At 40.4% G+C, this 24,474-nt stretch overlaps 1 protein-coding gene across 1 annotated transcript in view; it reads right to left on the minus strand.

Annotated features, from left to right (window-relative positions):
* The window catches only part of ANKRD44 (ankyrin repeat domain 44), a 127,637-nt gene that overhangs the window by 14,015 nt on the left and 89,148 nt on the right, over positions 1 to 24,474 (minus strand). Inside the window, exons 11-19 of the mRNA XM_053981821.1 lie at positions 21,796 to 21,878; positions 20,398 to 20,461; positions 17,950 to 18,018; positions 17,125 to 17,265; positions 14,964 to 15,047; positions 13,873 to 13,984; positions 8,528 to 8,554; positions 2,855 to 2,920; positions 1,187 to 1,388 (exon numbers count right to left, since the gene is read on the minus strand). Of these exons, the coding sequence (XP_053837796.1) occupies positions 1,187 to 1,388; positions 2,855 to 2,920; positions 8,528 to 8,554; positions 13,873 to 13,984; positions 14,964 to 15,047; positions 17,125 to 17,265; positions 17,950 to 18,018; positions 20,398 to 20,461; positions 21,796 to 21,878 (848 nt within the window). The remainder of the gene's footprint in view (positions 1 to 1,186; positions 1,389 to 2,854; positions 2,921 to 8,527; positions 8,555 to 13,872; positions 13,985 to 14,963; positions 15,048 to 17,124; positions 17,266 to 17,949; positions 18,019 to 20,397; positions 20,462 to 21,795; positions 21,879 to 24,474) is intronic.

Here is a 24,474-nt window from a genome sequence, read left to right on the forward strand (position 1 = left end):
AAATGCAAATCTTTGCTAAAGTGATGATGTACCAGACAAAGTCACACCTTGTTCACATCAGAACCCAAGATATTTTTGAAGTAACTAGAGGGAAAGCTCTTCACCACCACAGTATAGTTTTGTGGCAGCACTAATATTGATTTCAATTAATTAAACCATCCGTATTTATCATGGGGAGAAATGTGCTGAGTTCTGATGCAAAGTTTAAGCAGACAGGAAGCATTTTTAGTATGCAGTGTGGGTCTATTATGAGCATTTCCTTTAGTACTGCAGACAAAATTGGTAAGTCTATTTAACCTCAGGTTTCTAGGTTGCACTTACATGATCACACACAGAGAATAAACTGATACTACAGAATATATATGCACTTCAGTGAGATTAAAAGCAGGAAGACAATTAAGCCTGGTCCTGAATTAATTATCCACGTGGTATTAATTTTCCTTCCCACTAGAGGCCACTGCTACCCTGTACAGAGCCCCTCCTGGAACACCAGAGAAGAAACATTCCCTTTGGCATCTCTGCGTATTTACCTGACAGGTACCTGTCAAATAATAACCTTCAAATAAATGACAAAGTCTACATTTCCCAACTAATTTTTCACATTACATAATTAACACCCCACACATGAGGAAAGGAGCAGGCTGCCAGCAAGTGCAAGTTCACAGGCTGGCTTAGGAGGAGGAGGAGCCTGAAAGAGGGAGGTGAATTTCTGTGGTGCTGCCACTGCAAATGGTTGTAAGTTTTGAACACCAGAATAATTTCATTGCCAATCAGAGCCCACATCTATTTTTCTACCTTTCTTCCAAAGGAGAAGCAGCGAGGCAAGTGTTCCCCCCCCACCCTGATTATCTGGCTGAAGAAGCAGCAAGAGAAGGTGTCATGAGGGAAACATCACACCTCCTGAAGAGTAGGTGGTAGCAGAGAGAAGCAAGCAGGTAAGGGCAGAGCAGTAGTGGTATGCAAAAATACAGGATTCTGTGTGAGGGAGGACAGAGGAAAAAAGATGAATGAAACAGAAGAAAAAGGGTTTAAATGTACAACATCAGCAAACAAGTATCACTCCTCAGGACATGTGAGAATGTTCCTCCCTTTAGAAGAAATGAGCATAGCAACAGCAGGTAAGTAAATGTACCTGCTGTGGTGTGGGAGGGTACAGACCACAAGGGTAGCATAAGACCACACTCACCTGAGGCATGGAGGGGGGTCCTTTTGGTGACATTGTCCTTTACGGTGACAGAAGCACCCTGGCTGATGAGAGCTTCCACACACTCTGCATGTCCTCTAAACGCAGCCAAGTCCAGAGCAGTGCGTCCCTTGTCATCCTTGATATCCAGATCTACCAGAGACTGGAGAAGTACCTCCAGAGCTTGATGATGACCATTATAGGCCTAGAATTATGAAATGGGTCATGTAAAGAACACAAATCCTGTCTTTCAACGACCTTTCCTATAATTTATCCAATAAAATCCATCCCTTTCAATGTCTCCTAAACACAACAGAAATCAGTTTTATTGATTCCTTATGACTCTCTATTCAACCTGAAAGGATTTTTCCAAATTACCTTGGAAAAATTAAATTAATTTAATAAATTTAAAATTATTTAGTTAAATTATTCCTAGAGTTTAGGAAAAGAATTTATGATTCTTGATTTGCTCTAACCTTCTAGTACAACCCAAAGTGAGGAAGTTTCAGGCAATAATTTGCCAAGCCAGCACAGGTCAATCAGCAATTCATTTTTCACATGCTACAGTAACTGACAGAGAAACGTTTGCTTCAAAAACTAGATTCACTAGAGAGATCCATGGATTATCACCTGACTGGTGCTGAATTCAATACATGTGCTAGTCTCCAACTAAACAAGTGACTATCAAACCAAATTTTTGTACAAATAAAAACACAAACTTGACCTGCTGTTCACAGTGGATGCTTTATGGAGAATTCCTGCCAGCAGGATCATTTGGTAGAACAACTACAGTGGACAAGCAGATGCACTTCAGACCTACAGCCACACTGGGGCCAACAGCACAAACACAGGTGGCATTGCAAAAACCCAGTGGACAGTGCCAGAAATTGGAAATGTTTTGTTCAGCTTTGTAGGGCCTGCTCTCCTCTTCTCACTGTTGTACTCAGAGTATCCTTTTTACTTACACACAGTTGTATAGTTAGTATTATCAGAGTTGAAGCTGTGAACTCTCCATGCCTAAAGATATTCAAAATGTGATGGGGCACAGCCCTGAAAAAATCTGCTCTAGCTGATTCTACTTTTACCACAGGGGTAGGACTCAATCTCCAGAGGTCCATGTCAACCCCAGCTATTCTGTGATTCTGCACAAGAAAACTGGGAAGAGGAATCATGAATCTTGAGCTCCTGGGACAGGGGAGCAGTTGTTATCTCTGAGGCCACCTCTTCTGGATCCTGTTGTGAATGCCAATGTCCATAACATTCTCACAGGGCACTGCTGGGCTTTGAACACTGTCCCACACCCTGCTGCATACCAAAGGGTTGTTGCACTGCACCTCTCCTCCAGAACATCAGAGAATCTCATTCCATGAGCAAAGCCTAGGCTCAAGCTTTGGCCACATATTTATAAACTAGTTCTAAATACAAGTGTGAATTTCCATTTAATTTCACTTCAGCGTCTGTGTCATCTTCTTACCCAAGTGTTAGAGTCAGGAAGAGCCAAGAGCTTCAGCTGCCTAAGCTTAATTAACTATTCCAGCCCAGAACATGGCTTTGTTACATCCCTTCCCACCTTTTTCAAAACAAGCCCACAGTTAAACTTGCTTCAAAGACAGAGACTAAGGAACTATTCTAGGAGACACTGATCAAACACTTTACACATCTCATACTTACAGCTAAATGCAAAGGACTTTTTGTAGCTGCAGATTCCTCAAACATATTGTTAGTTTTTTCCAGAAGCTGGGAAGAAGAAAATGAAGTCTTAAAACATTTTTATGTGAGACAGGATAAATTTTCATGGACTATAAATCTATAAATCAGCAAAGATATATTTTGGCCACAGTAATTATTGAAAGACTGCGAAGTATTTTCAAGCTTCTCTGCACAGGATAAAGCTATAAAACCAGTTTAAAAGCTTGTCATGAACATCCTTACCCTGATTAATTAGTTTTCATGAAATCTTGGGGCCTGCTTGGGTGAGAAAGGAGCCCTTAAAACCAGGGATTTGTGGAATAGAGCCCTCAGTAAATTTACATTGGAGAAAGCTCAGTTTCATGATTATACAGCATATGCAAGCCATGTCTGATACAGTGTTTTGGGTAATTCTGACACATAATTAGCACTGGGAATAATTATAACTGAGCTGTGAATCACTGATAAATTATAAAATTGACTGAAAGAACAATCTGCTCCTGCAATGACAGTCTTCCAAAATGCAACATGTCCCAGAACTCTGACAAGCATCCAGTAGTATCTAGTAACAAATTTGTGTAATCCTCTTCATTTTACAGCTTAAAACCAAGGACATTTCCATCCATCTAGAAGGAGGAGCTATGGAAAAGCACCACTCCACAACAGGACATGAACCCTGACAACTTATCCAGCTGAGGCTGCAAAGAAAATCACACGCAGTGTCGAGAACGCAATTGACAATTCGACATTTGTTGAGTGGCACTGCTCATGTGCATGGCCTTTTGCTTAATAATTACTCAGAGTTAGTCCCAAAAAGCCTTTGGGACTGGAAATTAGCATTCGACAGAAAATCATCAATGGGAGACTGTATAAAAGAAAAAAAAGCATGACAGTCAACTGAAACTGACTTGTAATGTTTCTCAGGCTACAAGGACATTTTTCAGACTTTTTCAAGGTTTTTCATTTGGTTGGTTGGCTGGTTTGGTTTCTGGGGTTTTTTTAAGACATTAAGGAATTAATCAAAAGACTGAAAAATAAGGAAGTATGTAAGTTTTTGTGACAATGTGGACAATTTTAGGCTATAACAACACGGAAAATTCTCAGAAGAGACCATGAAAGGCTACAAGGGGCTTGCCTGTGCTGCAAGATGATGGCATATTCCTAAACACTGATGTAGGCCTGAACTTTTGGTGTAACAAATTAGTCTGCAATACAAATTAGCCTTAATAATGCATAAGGTGTTACAAATCTCTTATTCAACAAAGCAAATAACCTGAATCCTATGGAAAAGCTAGAAAATGAGGCCCTAATTTAATTTACTTGTATGTTTTGTGCCTAGCAATATGTCAAGACTACGTGTTGATAAAAATCATAAGCGAGTAGGTGTGTGTATTAACAGGTAATGCAAATTTTAACACTTCCCTGCAGCTAAGGGGGGGGAAAAATCAAGCCTCCCACTAGTTTCTTGGTAGGTTTGGGGCAGAGTTAAGAAATGCATTTGGTGTTGCCATGTGGAACCACCTCCAGTTAAAATACTGTTCTCTTATATAAGAGAGCTGTGAACAGGATGAAGCAGTAGCCAGCTATGAATACACAAGTGCATCTGATTTTCTCTAGTGAGTAAATAAGCTAAAAAATCCCAGCAAACAAATCCAAGCACTAAGTCTGTTCCCCTGCCTACCTGATACTGGCCTTTAGTCTGTGTCCATGAGGCCAGCACAGCAGACTAATTTAATAATCTTTAATTACATTTATCATCACCATGTTGAAATTCCAGGATCAAAATCATAACAAGTAAATACTTCCCTTCACCTGTCAGAAGGCTCCAAAAGTCTCCAGGAACAAGGCAGATAATTGCCTTTCAAATAGATGAAAAAAACCACACAGAAAATTGACAAAATTAAGGGTCTAAAGGCACAAATTGTGGGATTGGACAGCCCCTCACAAAAGGCATTGCCATGGCTTAGTCAAAGCAGCTTAGGCTGGTGCAGATCAGGCTTAATGAGCTTATTAGTCATAAGTCTGAATATCTCCATCATAAAGTCAAGTGCAAACACGAATTTGATGGCAAACCTGGAAGCTCTCAGAAACAGAACCATACACTGCAAGAGGAGAAATTAGAAAGGAGAACAAGAAGAGGAAGATAAAAGACACAGCACTAATAATTTTTTTTGCATTCCTTGTCAAGCATTTTTTTGACAATTAAGACACTTGAATCATAAACATAATGTACAAAGAGATAAAAAATACCAAGTCCAAGTCACCAAGAAATTCTCCAGTTTTACCAGTGTTTCTATGGTTCTGTGGATGCTTTTATACTAAATTACATACATTTCCTATAATAACCCATAGAATAGTGTGTTCTTGGGGGACTCTAGTTCCATTATACTTGGAAGAAGCTATCCATAGTTGCATCTGGTTTTAAAAAGGTAAATTTATCATTCAGAATCATTTGTCCTGGCAGCCATGGAACTTAAATCCCACAGAGCTCACAGAGCAATCCCAGCATGTTTGCTGTGCTGCAATCCATCCCTGCCTGTGGAGCTGCATTTCACCAAAGGCAGACAAATAAGCATGAACTACCAACAGTTTATGAATTACTACTGTTACTGGTGGCTGACTGGACAATGTCCCAGCATATTGCATTTCATATTTTTTGAGACTTAATTAAAAGTTTGCTTGTAGCAAATTGCATTTCTCTGTATAGACTGACACACATTTTAGGTGGATGTCAGAACTATGCAAAGACCCTGCATGAGAGGGGCACTCTTTCCTGTGGGCAGGTCAGAACCTTTCTAAAGGCAAGGGTACCCTTCTTCTCCTTCTGCCTCTTGGGAATTCCCAGCTTGACCCTTTCACTTCCTGTGACAGCACCATTTAATTCTGTAAGTAACTTCAAGAAGTCTTCTTCAGACTCAGGAACCTGAATGCTTTGGGAGATGCAGACTAAGACAAACCAGCAATTATTCAACTCTAGTCTTACAAACTAACAGCACTACAAGGTTGCTATTATAAACTCTCTTCTCTTCCCCAGTTCAGCATGAAGATGAATAACTTTTACAGTTTGCACCATTTCATTTGTGCAATAAGGATATTTACAGGCACAAGAGGATTTGCTGCTTGATTTTATTCTGTGGTTATAATAAACGATTCTATAGCAGGATAAAGTGTGGGTTCCCCCCTTCATTTTTGGAGCATTCAGATATGCCAGTTAATGAGTCAGGATACTTCCTATGATTGTCCTCATAATATATACTAAAATTCAGCTCTGGTATTAAAAAAAAAAAAAAAAAAAAAAAGAAAGAAAGAAAAAGCAGCTTCATGGAGCATGTCAGTAATTTTAAATTACCATTAAGCAGAAAAAGAGAGGATACTTTCATCATGCATAAAAGGTTTAAGCTACACTTTTTAAAGCAAGAGTCAAAAGAAGGTCCAAGCCATAGACAATGAAATGATGGGCACTATCTCAAAACCTCAGAGAGAACAGAATGTGTGATCCTGTCCAAGCCATCCTGCACAGGCACCTGCAGGCACAGCCATTATTTCAGTGCACTCACAATAGTTCTGGCCCAGGTTGGTGCTAACTGGCGCTGAAGTTAAAGAGAATTTGCTTTGGGAGTGTTACGGTTTTATTAAGGCAGCTTTGACATTCCAGCACACACACGGGCAGTACTGCTGGTAAACCCCTGCAGTTTGGTGCTCTTCATGCTAATTGTAAAATGGCAAAGCATTAGATTGGCTGTGTATATTCTAAAAATGGCCTTTACTCTGAAAAGTTATTAATCTATCAGTGTTCAGAAATATCCACACAAATGAAGAGCTGATCAAAAGGCAATAAAGACAAAAGAAATAGTTGGACACTGCTCTTCTGCAACAACTCTGCAGCGATGCTGCTGATCACTTACAAGGTCATTCAGAAGTGGCGATTAGTCAAGATTTTTTATGTCACTTTCAGAACTGAATACAAATATATGAGCTAGGTGTCACTTTGCATCTCATATTTCCTGATAAATTGCAACAGGTAATTGTCTCTGCTCTGGGAAAACATGCTACCAGCAGCTTCTTTTAAATAAAGGCTTTTCCAGCAAGTAGCCAGGACAAGATTGAAAACCCTCATCAGTTGTTTCTGATGATACAGAAAAGAGCAGTAAAATGAACCTCTGTACTACTTTATCTCAATCAGGGAAGTACATTTTAAAATCTCAGAATTATTCCTAATTGATGAAAAATTCAAAGGTGAAGTGGCACAAATATATCCTCAGAGGAACAAGCAATCCTGTAAGCTCTCTCCATATTTGTAAATACACATGATCAAATTATTTTAATTTGATCAGGTTAAAACCAATACTTCTCTTAACCTAATGCTGATGCTTTCCTAAGATCAGGCTTTAAAAATCCAATTCATCAGTATTGACATCAGTTTCACTCACATGCACAGATATGGGTGAAGTTAAATTAACTTAAGCAAGAAGTATTTTCACAAGAGCTTAGGCTGAGCCTAAAGAGATGTGTTAGTAGCTCCATGCAACTCCTCTAGTACAAAGTTTAAGTATCCAGTACCCACCAGAATGCAAACAAGACACTTACCTGGCATGTAAGAAAGCAATGTTCAGGTCTTTAAACATATCTAAATCTGAAACTCGAGCAGGCTCCAGGCCCTGGGCTGTTCTCAGATGGGGCACTGATCTTCTCTTGGAGCTCTTACACTCCATACAAAATCATTTCATGTTAAGCCGTAGGAGTGCCATAGTCAGTGGGCCATAGGGACAGGTGATTGTCACCCAGTGAGTATTTAAACAATGCAGAACAGCTCCAAATGAGAGTGAGAGATCACCCCCAGTACCAGCCTGCATAATATGTTGGTTACTCCTTGGGATGTAGAAGTCCAATTCCTTTGTCAGTCAGAGCAAAGATTTGAACCTGGGACTTTCACACTTAAATCACATTTATCATATTTCTTTCTGGCCAGAAATTCTACCTCAGAGGTTCTGTAAAACCTTACACTTTGCTTTAAGGACTGTCTTAGCCAAAGAAACTTTTGCAAATTATACAGGTGTGCAAAAGGTATAGGAAGGCTTATATTTACAGAAATTATTGGAAGTTTCCTCTTTAGATAGAAAACTTGAGGACTGGTGAAATACAGTGACAGTCAATTTTTAAAATCTGCATTTCAGTGTTATTTTTGCTACTCTCCTCTCATTTGAGCCTCTACTCTGAAACACACACAAGTACTTTTAAAATTCAAGCTCACTCGAAGCCATGTAATTTACATTTCTTCTCCGAAATACTTCAAAATTGGCCACAAACTTCCAGAAAACAGCCAAGTGTGGTTCCATTTCACACTACCAAATGCCAAGTTACTTTAACATCCAGGGAAGTGTCATGCCAGCCAGGTACGTGCACTGGACTCACAGCTCCTAAGACTGACTGAGGAAAAGCAACAACTTTGAGCAAAGCTGGAGCCTGCAAGCAGCGGGAAGAAGGAATTCCAATGGAAGCAGAAGCAGCACACATGCAATTGCTTCAAGTACATGGCATGCTGGTTAAGAGTTGTGATTCTTCTTCCTCAGGCTTCACCAGAGTGAATACAAGGATTTGCAAAATACTAAGTTTAAATAAAAATACACAACATGCAATCACTTTTCTTTTACTCACTATATCCAATGGAGTTTTGCTTCCAATCTAATTAAAAATGTCAATTAGAATTAGAATAATTAAAGACAGCAACACTCAAGTGTAATGGTAATCTGAAAATGTTTCTTGGTTTATTTTTTCTGTACAATAACTGCACTGCAAGCAGTGCATGAACAGAACCACGGACTTGACCCTGTGTGCCCCATGCCTACACTGTCCACACCCAGCAGAAATACTCCTGACACCACAGCCACTGTGGATAGATACCTGTTACATTACTTCATAAGGGAGGAAGGAAGAGAGGAGAATAATGACAATGTTTAAGATCAATCTCCTCAATTGACAAAACACAGATCAACAGATACATAATACACACACACACATTGTGGGAGGCTTTGCTTAATGAAGTGAGATCACTTTATAAACCTACAAATACCAATAAACCAGTGACAGTTTCTGTTTGAAAGTCTGCTCATGCAGGCCAATATGTTGTCTTGGATAAATAAACCTGACTGCACCCCTAGAATCCCAGAGACCACAGCTCTTCCTGAGAGCCCAATACTCTAATGCAATGCAATATGCCTTGATCAAATGTCCTTTTCTTTGGATTCAGCAGATTTGAGGGGGCCAGATGGTCTTCACACATAACATTTAAACACCACACACACAGATACACAGAAAGGTATTTAAGGCAACAGCAGAAGTCCATGATCTCTTTCCTAACTGAATGAAAAATGGCTCCTGAAGTTCTGCAGTGGCCTTATTGTTCTCTGTCAGAAGAAGGCAGATTAAAGTGTCTTGCTTCTCCACCCCGGGAAAATAAAAATACAGACTAAAAAAGACAAGACGTGTCAGAGAGACAGAAAATAACCCCCAGAGATGCTAAGCAATACTCAATCCCACAAGGCAAAGTGCCAGCAGGGTGCCAGGGTAAACAGTAAATTCCTGCCCTCATTGATTTTCTAAGCAGTATTAGCTTTTTAGAAAACATTTTTAGAATCCAAATTATCTGGTTTCCAAAACATAAAATCTAGATTTGCACTAATCTAAGTGCAAATTGCACTTTTATAAACTAACTTATATCAGTGTATCTAGCAGATATGGGTTTATATTGATTATTTAAATAGTGGGTACATTTTGCACAAATGCTGCCACCAAAACTCAACCAATTAAATCAGTCTACTGTGATTTGGGGGATTCTAAAACTGACAAGACAAATTAGGTGTATTAAAGTTATTTTTGAGCATTGAGTTCCTAAGTTCTTCTCCTTTTTAGAACCACTCAAGTTAATGACATTGTGCTTCTCTGCCCCACATGGGAAAAGCTCTCATAGACACAGGTACAAAGGAATTAATCACACAAAACACTGCTGCCCCTGGCTTCAGACAACATGCTCCCTTTAAAAAGAGGGTGTTGGTTGTGGAGGCAGGCAATTATGAAGGAGAAAACCCAGTTTGTGTCCCCCAAATAAAAAGATCAGGGTCAGGAGGCCCAGGGGCTGCTACTGGACAAGCATCCAAGCCAGATCCCCATGAGGAAAAAAGCTTTTTAACACCTATCCCAGCCCCTGCTGTGATTCACTCATCAGTAATTACCAGTGTCCTGCTCTCAGATGGATGAATGAACACATTTGTGTTGATAAGAGACAGGTAATTAGCGGCAGCCACATTGGAGACTTATGGAGTCAGTGATTTCAATTTCTCCACAGGTTGAGGAATCAAGTGTTTGAAGGCATGGCTTATCTGCCTTGCAGTGCAGAGCTACTCCCATCAAAAGTGTTCTCCAGCCTCTCCATTCCCAGTGTGGCCTTGTGCTGGGCAGACACCTCCCTCAGCCCCTGCTCCCAACACACACAAAGGGATTTGCCTTTTCTTCTGGGCACAGCTTTTGGTTAAACCATGCTCTCCTCCCATCCTTAAATCATTTAGCTCCTCTAATGATTCAATTTCTGTTAGTCAAAGAGGGAATTACATTTGCTGATGGGGAAGAGCAGATTAAAAGAAAAAGTATCATCCTTTCTTACAGTTAGAGATTTCATTAGAGGAGACAGGCATTTAATTCTGTTTGGCCTAGCATTGCACAGAAACCTGTTTTTATCAGCACAAAGTGCTTGACTGTCTCTCCAGGTAGAATTCTAACATGAAATTACAATTTGAATTCCACTCTTTTCACACCAATAAAGCTCTTGTGATAAGAGCTCATGTCAACGTAAAAAAATCCACAATTTTCTTTTCTTCAAAGGAGTTTGGTGATGTGATCAGCTCTAAAACACCAGGTAGCAGTGATGACTGGTGTCACTGACTGCCAACAGCAAAGTCAGCCCCAGCCTAAACAAACCTGAGGTTATTTCTAGAAGCAGGAAGGCAGGTGGGAGTTTCAGTGGCTTGCAAGCCCACATGCCCACCATTCAGCCTTTATGAATGGCTCCCTACAGATGGACAAACAGCTGAGGAATCAGCTTCCATTCTTCTCTTTTTAGCAACATCATTCATTGCAGGGCAACTACCCTGCTAATATTCCAGCCAACCTAAGGGTCCTCCAGGAAAAAGCTTCTCTTGCTGAGCTCTGTGGTTGAACACACAAAACATAAATTTGGTTTGGGTCAAAGATACAACCGTATCAATCTCAATCCCTATTTCTCCTAATACCTCCCCACAAAGAAATGTAGCTAAGTTCCAGCCAGGGTATTGGACTCATGGTAAACACAAAAGTCAAAGAATGGAAAGATGTTTCCATAGATAAACCAGCCCTTCCCTAAACTGCATTCAAATGTGTAAATATTTTATAATGCTGAGAAACTGTAGTGCTTAAAGCACAGACCAAATTGCCCAGTGAAGGAAACCCCACTGGATACATCATCTTTTTCTTTGGACATTTTTAAGTGAACACTTATTTAGAAATAAGCTTTTTTAGATACCTGCTAAAAAAAATGGTTGGGGGTTGGGGTGGGGGGGAAGGCAAATAAAAAATAATCTTACAGGGTCTTTTATAAACTTGACATATTCTGGAACACCAAAATAATTCCCTAACATTTTGCTGAGGTTTGGTATTGTGTATGTAGAGAAATACTAGTAATCATTATTCATAGAAAAACAAGATTATTGTTGCATCCACCTTGACTTAGTTTTGACTAGAATTAAAGCTCCATATTTCATATGAACTCTTTCCTCTAACAAGTTTTAGGCCCATAAAGAACTGTCTTGTTCTAGGCAAGATAATTCCTAGATATTTTCATTTATCAGCTATCAATAATAAACAAAACATATTTACATAGGGGATAAAATAGTAAAATAACAGCTAATATGACACTGAAAAATAATGGTTTTTTTACATAATCCCACCTGACTTTGCTTTCAGCCCTTTTGCTATCCCAAATCCCAGCATTGCAAAGAAATCAGCGTAATGGTGGTGCCTGTATCAACTAGTAAGAGTTAGCAAATGTAAAGTTGTTAAACTCAGGACTTGGCAACTCATGACAAAAAAACTGAGTCAGCTTCTTCTGACAGTGGGTGCAAAGATGACAGATCCTGGTACTACTGTTAGATGAGCACAAATGCTTTCTGCATATTTACCTTTTGTATTCCAGAGAGAAAATTACATGCCTGTTACCCTCCAAACACCAGTGGAAAAATCCTGGTTCCCCAGAAGTTTCAGACTGGCACCCTAGCACACAGGAGTGGTCCTGTGCATGCAGAGAACTAAAATTCATGTCAGTTATTTTTCACCACTGTACACAGAACAGCTGTGTGACTCTAACTCTGTAAATGATGCTTGACCTTGCGTTTCCATGCTGCAGCTATAGCCACAAATACAGAAGACTGACAGGAAAGAACGTGGAGTTTTTCTGCCTGAATATAGATCACTTGCTGCACAGCTGTCTCTGGCCCACACTTGGCATTTCACCCCTCCAGATTAAAAGAAAACCCAACATCTCTGACATGCACTGCATTCTCAGCTCCTCCTTTTGTCTGCTCAGCCTAAGCAATGCCAGGATTTGACAGCAGGTCATTGCCTGCAACTGATATGTGCAGAAAATGTGCCCAGCCACAAGTACAAGAGAAGAGAGGGGACCTTGCTCCATGCCCAATCCATGCCTCACAGCACACAGGGACTACAACAAGAGGCTGAAAGAAAATCCCCAGTGAAGATGCTCCCCCTCAAGCCCCACGGGTGGAGTCACCAGAGGTCAGTGCTAGGAGAAGGCAAGGCCAAACTCACTGCCACAAGCAACCAAGGAGCAGTGCTATTTTAAGTGTCCTAAATATACATGCTTGTAGGTGGGAGCTAAAAAGGCTTAACTCCCCACCTGAAATTCTGCCCCAGGCCTGCCCTGGAAGAGTTACTGCCCCAGCTGGAACCAGCTGCAGGCCAGCTGCAACACTTTCCTGTTGTGGCACGTGGTGTGAAAGCAGCATGTGTGCAGAGCTCCTTCTCAATAACTAAATACTTGACTCTTCAACATAGAAAGAAAGAACCAAACAACATGTAACACTAAACAGTACACAGTATTCTCACTAAAGCATGAATATCTATACAATTTTCCAATTGGAGCTTATTTTTTGGAAGCAATTAAAGTCAATTTATATGTAACATATACCATCTATTATATAGTGTATATATAACGTATATAGTAATAATACATATAATATATATTATATATAAAATTTTGGATCACCCTGTGTATCAAGCTGTTAACTCTCACCTTTATGACATTTTAACAAGTCATATACATCTATAAATCCATTCTATACATCTCCCAAATCTGATGTTGGCCTAAAAATTTTTGGCATTTTAGAAGATGCAATTACTAATCACTCAGACCCAGAATATTAAAAAAAGAATAACAAAAAAAAAAAAAAAAAACCAAAATTTTCAGCTGCTTGGCATAGAAGACTGATCTTGATTATGGTAACTTTGTAATGTTACTATTGTTTTGCCAGGGACAAAAAAGAAATTGCAGATATGAAGTAAAAGTTATTTACTCCCTCAGTATGCAGGTCAGATAAAGTGCCAGGTGGATCAGGCACATTCACTGTCATTTACCAGGAACTGTCCCTTACTCCTGGTACTTAGGCATACACTGGGAATATTTTGATCATGCTTAAATTTAATTTTTGCATATATAAACTCCACTTGAAGACAATCCTTAAGCACCAGGTTGTTGAATAAGGACTTGATTAACAAGATAAACATATTTTTAAAATACATTTGGGTGCAAATATTTGAGTTTACTGCCCCATGTTGCAGGTTTCCACAGATTTCTTATTATCCAAAGAGCTGCACTAGTAGGCATGAGGGGAGTTCATCATCCTGGCACATGCACATTCCATATCAGCAGACAGAGATGTCCAAAAGCGAGCACTCACCAGTTCCAAGCACTGCCGGTGCCCATAGGCAGCAGCGTAATGCACAGTGTTGTACCCCTCCTTGTCCTGGATGGATGGGTTGGCATCGTTCTGGAGAAGGAACTCGAGACACCTGTGGACAATTCACTGGGGTAAATGTGGGCTCACAATATTTAACAGGCTCATCCCTTGCTGCAACTGGAAGTGGCACTGAAAAACTGGCGGTGAATCCTGTACTTGGAGCAGCGCCGCAAATCACTTTTCACCAATAGCTCCTCACATTCACCATGTTTTTAAACAGAAAATCCCCACTCGTCTTTGAAGATCAACTTCATTAAAAATATCTTCAACCTTACTCTTGTGGCTACTCTGGATTACAAAATTGATTTTCTGTTACAAAACCTGAAAGATTCTGTGCACATGACATAAACAGCCTAGAACTGCTACTCCTCACATAAAAACTCAGATATCAAACCATTGGCCTCCAAACATGCACTAGGGCAGGCTGGAGAAAAAGATTTAACTGAGTTACATGAGTATGTTTTCTTCATTGGCTTTTTTTTTAATCATGTTTTTCAAAAGATCCCTTTTGCTCTTTCTAGCTCTTGCCACTTCCTCTTATACCATCAAGATACCATCATTTTGTTATTAGTACTTCCTTGCCTAGTCTGTAATCTGGAGTGAATGTAAGGCCATAATATGATAAAGGGGATTTAAAAAAAAAAATCATTAAGCAGATAGGTGAAAATGTTAATCCAAGTGAATGCATTGAGAAAGCCATTGGCTACCTCTTTTTGCAAGGTACAGACTATGCTGTGCATGACACTAAAGACACTGCATGACACTAAAGCGCATGATATTAAAGAATTATAAAATTACTGAAGCTGTACATCTTCCATTAAGAAACAGCAACAAGCACAGAAACAGAAATATCAGGGAATATGTGCACAGAGAAGAGCATGGAGCTTTTTCTTTTAGGTTAGCCCTCATTGAAGCCAAGCATTGTTTCTAGCAGAGCAAAGAATAAGCAAGAGCAGAGTGTAAGGCTGCAAGCCAAAGCCGTGGCATTCTCCAGGAATGAAGTCCAACTGCTTTTGTGACACCAAACTTACAATGCAGCTTCTTTTTCCTTCATCTCAGTGGCTCTTTCAAGTTCTTCAGCATTTTCATGGGAGTTACCTAAAATATTCTTTCTTCTTAGCACAGAGGACAGAAAAATGCAACTTATTCTCAAAATACCACACCAGTGATTTTGATGCAGTCTGGTACCCACCCCCAATCTGCTCTTCAAGGAGCTGACTTCCTCCAGACAACAATAAGGATTATACAAGTTAACTGAGTGCACTGCATGGGTCTGCAGGTAGTAAGTTTTCAAAGCTATGGAGAGAACCATAGTGTGGTAGTTTATTGTCCCACAAGTCAATGTCAGAAAAAAAAAATAAAAAAAATTCTGGTTTCTATTAGACCAACACTTTCTAGAATCCTTCTGTTTCAACCACAGCAATATTGTGCACTTTTTTTCCTTTCCAGAGAGTAACTCAGGATTACTACACCTTGCTTCCTCCTGCTGCTAGTTCTTCTCTAGCATTTAGGATTTAGAGCAACTTTAATCACGGATACTAATCACTCTATCTCAAGTCTGCATTAGCTGACTCGCCTCACTTTCTGTCAAATATCTTGGCAACACTGTGTGATCTCTCAGTCAAGTTCTTCTCCCTGCTCATTAACTACACACATCCAGAGTTAATGATGAATATTCTTTGGAATGAGATTGCCTGACCTTGCAAGTTTTTTGACATTCAGCAGGGAAAAAAAAGATTTGCTGACCTATAAAATCATGGTCTGCACATAGCACTTGATCTACGTAATAAGGCTTCCTCCAGAACATCCCAAAAACTGAAAAATTTAATGAGAAGACAGCATCACCACATCAGAATCAATTTAGGTTTGGAATTGTGAGGACAAATAAAAACCACATACTTCTTCCAAAGTTCAGGATGTGACTAAAATAAGCTTTTTTTTTTTTAAATGAGGGACAAAAGTAGAAACATCCTGAAGTTAACCAAGAGCTTGTTTAAATGCAGGAACCTCACCTACCAAGAAGCAAAAGCAGAAAAACATACACTGAATCATCATTCTCAACCCCCCCAAGTAACACCTCATCCTGGTAAGACAGAATTAGAAACAGGCAGTGGTGCAAGCCTTCCTACAAGCTTATGCTGGTTTTCATGCCAAGCACAGACCTCTGATGACCCTGCCTTTTTCTCCCCAGCACTGCTCAGGTTTGAGGGTGATGGGGAAGACACTTTTAATGTCAGTATTATCACAGCAAATGATGAAGAAGCTCTCAAGGCTCTGATGTGGCTTTCAGAACTCTGCCATAAAGTTAAACCAAACTTCCCCTGCCGTGGCATTGAGGTGGTGTTCTGCTGGCAGAGATGCAGCTGTACTTTTACCAGATCTCACTATACAAGAAAGCAAAAACTAGATCCTTAGTGTCTGGAGACACTGTGAGACAGAAAATCATAGGATGACCTAAAATAAATAGAGGTTGCTAACAGTTTTAAGAGAGAACTATCGGGATAGAGTCTGGTTTATACAGTGTGTTATATGGAAGAGATTGCCAGAATGTTCAACTATCTGGGAATTAAAATTGCAGTCGGTAACCACAGAATTTCTAAGTTTTGCAGCTGTTTTCCCCTTTTTTCACAAGAACACCACTGCATTCTGACAAAGGCTATTCCTCAGACATCCCTTTAAAAAGGCAACCTGTTCAGACAGAGTGGGCATTTTTATCTGCTCTGACAGTTGAGTGAGACTGATGGTTACATCTATCCCACCCTTCCCACAAATCTGTCAAAATGCCCAAATGTCTGTCACTGCAGTCCATGTCAGAAAACCTCTCCTTCTGCTGTGTCTTGCTCTATCCCTTCTGATGGACTTGCAAAGCAAATGCAGAAAATTCTCTGAGCTTAATCTTGTGAGGAAACCACACAGAGGAAAACAGAGGACATAACACTGTGAAAATACTTCTGTAGGGCAGGGTGGCTGCATTCCTTCAGAGGTAAACCGTGGAGCTGAAATGCCACATCATCTGGGGGTTTGGCTTCCAGTCAGAGCAACTCACTGTGGAGCTATGCATACATCTGAGAGAAATTCCTGTGCTAGTGGGATCATCTTTTTGGCTCAAACAGCACAGCACCATGAAGAGACTAAAATGACACTGATTTAGTAAAACACCCAGGAAGCAGGAATTCCTCAGAGCTCTCTTACTTTCGGTCCATGTCAGAGGCAGCAGCGTAGTGCAAAGGGGTGCGTCCCCAGTCATCTGTTTCATTAATATTGGCTCCTGTTGTCACCAGAGTCTCAATGCAGTGGAAATGACAATTTGCAGCTGCATAGTGCAAAGGTGTCCTGAAACATAAGTGGCAATTTGTTACCTCATATTCCAACATGTACTGAGGAGGATAAAGATAAATCTTAATTGCTGCGTTCCTATAGATTTCCAGCAGTCAATATCAGCACTTGAATTTATGGAAATTTAACAAAATATTGTGTTAATAGGAGGTTCTGGTGCTGCTATGCAGCCTAATAGGATACAGAGCACCAATCTGTGTCTTGCCAACAGCATAATGGCTGTGAGGCAGCAGACAGGCTACTTGTCCCAGCTGGGAGGCAGAGCAAAGCACCGTGTCCATCACAGCATCTTGTTTAGCTGGCATAGCAACACCCATAGCAACGCTTTCTGTGGGGGGAAAATCCTCTGGGAAGCACATCCAATAGCAGCTATCCTGCCATCATAACTCAGGTGCTGCCTTGGGCACACCAGCACAAGAATTTAGGCAGTAAGGGAAAAAAGAAAAGCTGTGATATTTTTAAAAAGAAAAACTCAAGAGGGTGGGATAGCTTTAATGGATTTAATGAAGCCTGCACCTGTCTAGCTGGCATGCAATGCAGCAGCAAGGATTCTGCAGAAAAGCCAAACTACCTGATTTTGCTGCCATTTTTCATAGAACATATGCTTTTCAGTCAGAGGTGCCCTTTTTTCCTTGCCTGATAGATCCTTTCTTTTTTAAAAGAGCTTTGTAATTTACCTACCTTCCACATTTGTCCTTCTTATTAAAATCTGCTCCACTGCTTTGCAAGAGTTTTATACATTCTACATTACTGAAAAGAGAAGTAAAGAAAACAAAACATGAACAAAACAGAAGCTTACACCTGCATTGGCCCCGTCCCCCAAAAAGTTACAAGTTACTCTAGTTATTTTTGTGTTATTTGCTGTACAAAAACAGGGTACAGCCAACTATAAGATGAAATTCAATCAAAAAGAAAGTGAAGCTCTAAAAGTAAATTATTTTCTTTTTTTTTTTTTTTTTACTAGAAAATCTCACTCTTCTGCAGAAGAAAAAAAATTAGTTTTCCAAAGAGAGCACAATAAATGTGATCAGTGTGTTTGGAGATTTTCAGTGGCAGCTGTACTGTAGTGCTTCCCATTCTGACCTGGTATTTTATAAAGGAACTTTAAAAGAAAGTTGTTGCTAGCTTATGAAATGCCAGTCTAATAACGAAGAGGTGACATTTAACGAAATCCACCCCCACTCAGCAAAGCATTCAATGGTAAGCAATTTGCTCAAATCCTGTTTATTTAATGAAATATAATCACAAGAGTCACTTGTAGGTATATTCTGATATGATTTGTTGACTATTGATAGATTTAAGCTTATCTCCAATTGCTTTGTTAAAAAAAGGGGTGTAGCTATTATAGTGATTGTCACATCAACACTGCATTAAAAAAAATAGAGGAGAATTAACCACAGTCTGGCTGTTTTTTCATCTTGTTTAACCCAGGTAACTTTTAATAGAAAACAAATCAGCTGCATTCTGACATCTTTTGTAATTCAAGCAAATAAAAGTAGGACTCCAAGCCAGAAGATGACAAAGAAGTGCAGCACTTTCCAAGACTGCTTGTGTTTCACAGGGGCATCACTTGTGCTAACAATCAGATGAGCAGACCTTTGAAATTCTTTTCCTAGCACCCATGCAACTCCCATTAATGTAATGGCAGTAACAGGCCTGTGTCAGGAAATAGACTAATGGCTTCTGTAGATCTCCAGCTACAGAAAAAAAGAGGGACTGGGTGCAATAATGCAATATTTTTGTGTGTGTCAATACCAACTCTAAATTGCTGTTGCATAAAATAACTACAGAACACTCACCACAATGCACTAAAAATAAAAACACTTGCTAGTGATGATAATCATAGTAAAGCACTGGGAAAATATGGTTTATTTTCATGCGTCATTTTTCCTTCATATTGAAGCCTCTCCTTTTCTTTAGGACTTTCAGGATGTTTTTATTATCCTTCTGGGATGCAGCCTTATCAAAGAGGTAGCATCTGAACTATACTAAAATAATCTCCATCCAAGCAACTTACACCTTACACTTAAGTCATATCTTTTACACTAAAGTGAAAAAAGTATCAAGATGAATAATATCAAAACAGTAATAAAACCAATATTTGGATCAATTTTATTAGGGTTTGGGGGGTTTTTCCCCCCAGGAACAAAAACTTTGTGATACAGATTTTGGTCCACTGAGAAGAAAAAGCAACGTCCAGAATGACTGCCAAGTATTTGCTGTGGATGAGGATTTCTGCTTGTTATAACCACAGAGAATCCAGGGGCTGTAGCCAAAGCTCCATTTCAGCTGTTTTCTGAGCCATAAAGTACTGAAACAGAAGAGTCAAAACCCAATGCCTGCCAAACATTGTGTCCTTTTGCTAGATTAACCTCTCAACACTTCACTGACATTTATCTGGCAATATTTAAAATATCTGGACACTACAGTTACATCTTAAATTGAAGCATTTAAATTTTCACTTCTATTTCACTTTTCTGCCCTCCCACTACTTTTCAGGAATGCATTACCCTGAGAGAGGGGCAGCCTTCTTACTTTCTAATTTGGAGGATGTGGGTTTGGTTTTGGTTATTTTTTGTTGTTGCTTTGGTTTGTTGGTTTTTCTTTTAGAAACTTAAAATTGCACCTGAAAAATGGGAGAAAGGGAGATGAACTTCATTTGGACTCCAAGGCTGCATCCTGATGGGCACTGCTGCACAGCTGCATTTTTGGACAAGGACACGGTCCAGAGATGGAGGCCAGGAATAACTCCCCTGCCAGCAGCATGCCAGGAGCTCCAGCTCCTGCTCCTCACTGGGTATTCCCTAGAGACTGATGCTTTCCTGGAGACTGCTGGCCCTTGGTGACTGTTGTGACCCTCAGGGAGGCCTGGGCAAGTGCAGCACCCCTCTGAAAGCTGAAACAGCCTTCTCAGGGGCATGAAAAGGAAGAGTTTTCTCCTCTGCCTGAAACCCATGCACAGCAAATCAACCCAGCTCACCCTACACAAGGGCAGCAGCAAAGAAGAGCCTAAAGTGACCCAAATTATGGCATCAGACTGCCTTGCACAGCAATAAATTCCTCTGTGGATAGCACAGCCAAAGTGGCTGGCCCCAAGATGCCTGGGAGCAGCCCCAGTGCAGTACTCACCCTCCGGCAGCGGCCGCATGCAGGCACGTTCTTCCGAAGCTGTCGGGGGTGTCTATGTCAAAGCCTGCAGACAGCACGTGCTCATTACTAAACAAGGACACTATGCTATACTTTTGTCCTAGTTAAACCACAAGAAACATCGCAGAGACAGAAAAATCAGTTAGTCGAGAAGAAACCAGAACGCGAGGCACAGTCAGAGAGGTTGTCACGGGGACGGCGAGCAGCTGCTCCGCGCTGGCAGCGCTATAAAAAGAGCTGCGAAGGTGACGAGCGTCTATTTCCGCATCCAGCTCCTCCACATCCCTGTTTGCAGCCTGTGACAGGCGTTTAGGAGGCTGAGACTTAGCAAGAAGACTGCGACAGCAGGACGGGAAGACAGAGAACATGGAGACATGAGGAAGAACCAGAGTCAGCCTAAACATGAACTGGGGCTGTTTTCGTGGCGCGTGGTTGTCAGATTGGGAAGAGGCTTCCAGCAGCATGTGGGGATATTCATCAGCATGCATGAGGCCAAAGGTTGCAGCCTGAAAGTGCTAACTCTGGTCACCCAGAGTGTTTTCCTATCTAGTGGTCAAGGCCAGAGCACACCAAGTCTTAATATAATAGGGTATGTAATTACCATTTTTCACGATTCTTTTATGCCCTACAGGACTTAAGCTAAGGGGAGAAAGTAGGACATTTTACATGTTAAGTAATGAAGGAGTTTTCTAGAAAACTCATATGAATTTTTTTTTTAACTCAGGATTTTTTAACTCATAGGAACTCTTGCCTGGAAAAAGCAGAATTTGGGATTTGGCCACTGATTACTGACTCTTTTGAAACAGTTGCATAAGCAAGCTCTGGCTGCTTCTGCTTTGGGCTCTGGTGAGGATCCCAAGCCTGTTCTCTTGACACTACACTTCCACTCATTTTCCTTCTCATGCCCCCAGAGCTTTGGCCAGCCTAAGTCCTTAATTACAGATTCAGAAACACACTTTAGCTGCATGCAAAATACCTCATCATCATCAGTGAGATGTAAATACCTGTGCCAGTGCAGACCCCAAGGAAATAATTTCAGAATACTCCTTTGGTGGGCAGGGGGGAGAATCCCCAAAACAAAACAGGATCTCACATTCCTACAGTTTGGAAAGGGGTTCTAAATTTCCTCCCTCCCCCTGTAAATTAGTCTAAACTCTCTGAACCTGCTGGGAGAAAAGAGCTTTGGGCATGAACAACACAGGAAGTACCAGCATGGCTTTGGGAAAGCCTTGCATGCTCTGCTGCACTGCCCCACACAGCCCAACACAGCAGCACAGGAAGCCTTTCATTAGAATAATTCACAACAAAGCATAGAAAGGGGCTGCAAGCAGCAGAGACAAACACTACTCCAGTTCTAGGGACACTGGGGGATTTACTCACCCGATGATAACAATTTCCTGCAGCAGTCTGAGTGGGCATTCAGTGCTGCTAAGTGTAAAGGGAACATGTTGTGGATCCCACACCTGAAAGAGACAACAGCCTCATGACAAAATGCAGGTTACATACATACACAGCACATCAAAGCTCCTTCCAGAAAGGCACCATTTTCTCATGCTTTTCTAGGAAGATTCTTTCTTGGTGTCTGCCATTATTTTTATCTGTATTTCCTTAACAGCCTTCTTGAGAGTTAAAAATATTCTGATGCAGCAAAATCTTGGCATTATGCTTTGAACAGAATGTAGCAGGATGGTTTGCAAAAATTCCAGGCAAAGCCAAGGTAAGGGAGGAAGTAAGAGACCAGATACTGCTTGGAGTCAATTGCCCAGTGAGCCACAAATTTCTGCACCAGCTACACCACATACAGCAACTGCCATTCTGAGGGAAATGTAATGCCAAAATCTTCTCCATATTATTTCTGAATCCTTTTTTTTTTTCCCAGATGACTCTTCACATCTTCCTTTAGGCTGCCATGTTACAGTTTTCTTCCACAGCCTAAGAACTAGTAATCTAATCTTCCTATTTGCTCCAGCTACTCTCCTCACCTCCCCTTTCACTTTTTCCTCCCTTTAACACATGACCCTCTTTTCAATCACACAATAAACTTTCAGAGCAGACATGATGGGTAAGAAAAGAAAGGGCACCTTTAGATTGAGCCTATTTATCATTAGTCTAAATCTGTATCAGGCAAACATATAGTTTTTAAACAAGCTGAGCACTCAGCAACTTTAATTAATATCAGGAAATCATGCCAGTTCAGTCCCTAGGCATGCCACTGCTTACTGCTTTAGAATATTTTTGGGTCTGGATATCTTGGTGTCTTTCATTCAGCATTGTTTTGTGTAAAGCATCTTGTTATTCTAGAAATATTATCCTACTGGCAGTTCTCCAAGTGCACATAAACATGGAGCCTCCGAAAACAACTAGCTTGACAAGATTATCATCTACTGCCTGCTCCAGCAGATTTTTTTTTTTTAATTACAAACTGCAGAACAATAGCAGATGGATTCATATCAGTCCTTCATTTCTGCGAGACAATTGGTGGATGGGAGAGTATGATCATCTCATGGAAGAGGATTTCAGATGCCGACCCAAAGACAAAGAATCTTGTCTTTCTAGACATCATCAATCATAATTACTTAGGAAGCTTAAGACAATAATTAATGTGGATGTTTATAAATATATCTTGCTCTCTCCAAGATTTATACATAAATGTATTTAACTAATTTGGGTTTGTTTTCAAAAAAGTTATTCTTTCCAAAATCCACAGGCCCATTCTTTTTCTGTCTTCACATTAAATGTGTCCTCCTTGCTGTTTCACTAGACTGAGTGACTTGTGCTGCTGTACAGATTTTAATTTTGCTATTAGCAGCATCTATATCTTAGAGCAGATCTATTAAGAGATGATCTGACAGCCTGTTCTTTGAAGAAAACATTGCAAGTTCCACTGAGCTGCTGCATCTGTACAAACAGGTTGCATTTTCTAGCCATGGATTCATTTATTTAAGGGATCACTGGACATTCTGTATTGCTGTTTCTCCCTAGACCCATTTCCCTCTGTCTCCTCCTCCACCTAGTTATCTTACACAATATTATTCATCTTTTTGGTCAAGATTTCTTCCCAGCAGATATTTTGGATGGTTTCCACCGAAATCCACTATCGGCACATTTGCTAGCCAGTGTCCCACTTCTACAGTGCTGCTCACACTGGTTCCTCCCATCACTTGCACACTTTCCCTTCCAGTGCATTGCCTAAAAGCCTGGCCAAGCTGTCTGCACTTGTTGTGAACTGTGCTGCAGTTTTCTTTCCTAAACCTATTTGGGGAGCTCACCCAGAGTTATTTACATGCAGCACATATTGAAAGCACATTTAGCACAGGCAGTAGCATCATTTCCATCTGCCTGGTATCTCTGAGCCAACTTCTTATTTCATTTATTTCTGCTGCTGGAAAAAGTATTTTATTTGATCAATGTTCCAGTTACCCAACTGTGAAATAGAAATTTCTAACTGGGTAACCCTGATTCCAAGAGTGGAGTGGGCTATCCCAGTGCATCTCATTTTCCCTTAAAACCTCAAGATAACAGACAGTGACTGACTGTACTGGAGAAAGAGTGAGGAAAAACCTACACTTCTATTAAGATACCAAGATCTTCATGCTGGCTGTATTAATAAAATCCAATGACACTAGCTGAAGCCTGTGGAATTGCATTATCCATGCCAATTGAAGATCTGTTCCAGCTTCTGAGTTTTTAGGTGACAGTTGTACTCAGCAAAGGAGAAGGGGTAAACGTATCACTTGCATAAACACCATCAAGCAAATAAACAAAATACTGAGAGCTGCAATTCTCTCCCAAATTCAAACCAGTCATTTGCATTTGAAAGCAGGGTTTCCTAAGTAGGTAAGTCAAGAGATGTCCCTGATTTCTATGACAGGTTCTATGTAAAAGAAAAATTATATTTTGGAGACATGTGGAGGTCATTTCCAAGCCTTTACATTCATGAAATCAAATGCTGCTCTGAAACACCTGGTACAGATATGCCTCATGGCACTGCATTATCCTGATCTCATAGCCCTGTGTTTATGTCCAGGTTTGCTATTTCCTTTTGACAGACCCTAGGAA

This window comes from Vidua macroura, chromosome 7 (genome assembly GCF_024509145.1).
Source record: "Vidua macroura isolate BioBank_ID:100142 chromosome 7, ASM2450914v1, whole genome shotgun sequence".
Lineage (NCBI taxonomy): Eukaryota > Metazoa > Chordata > Aves > Passeriformes > Viduidae > Vidua > Vidua macroura.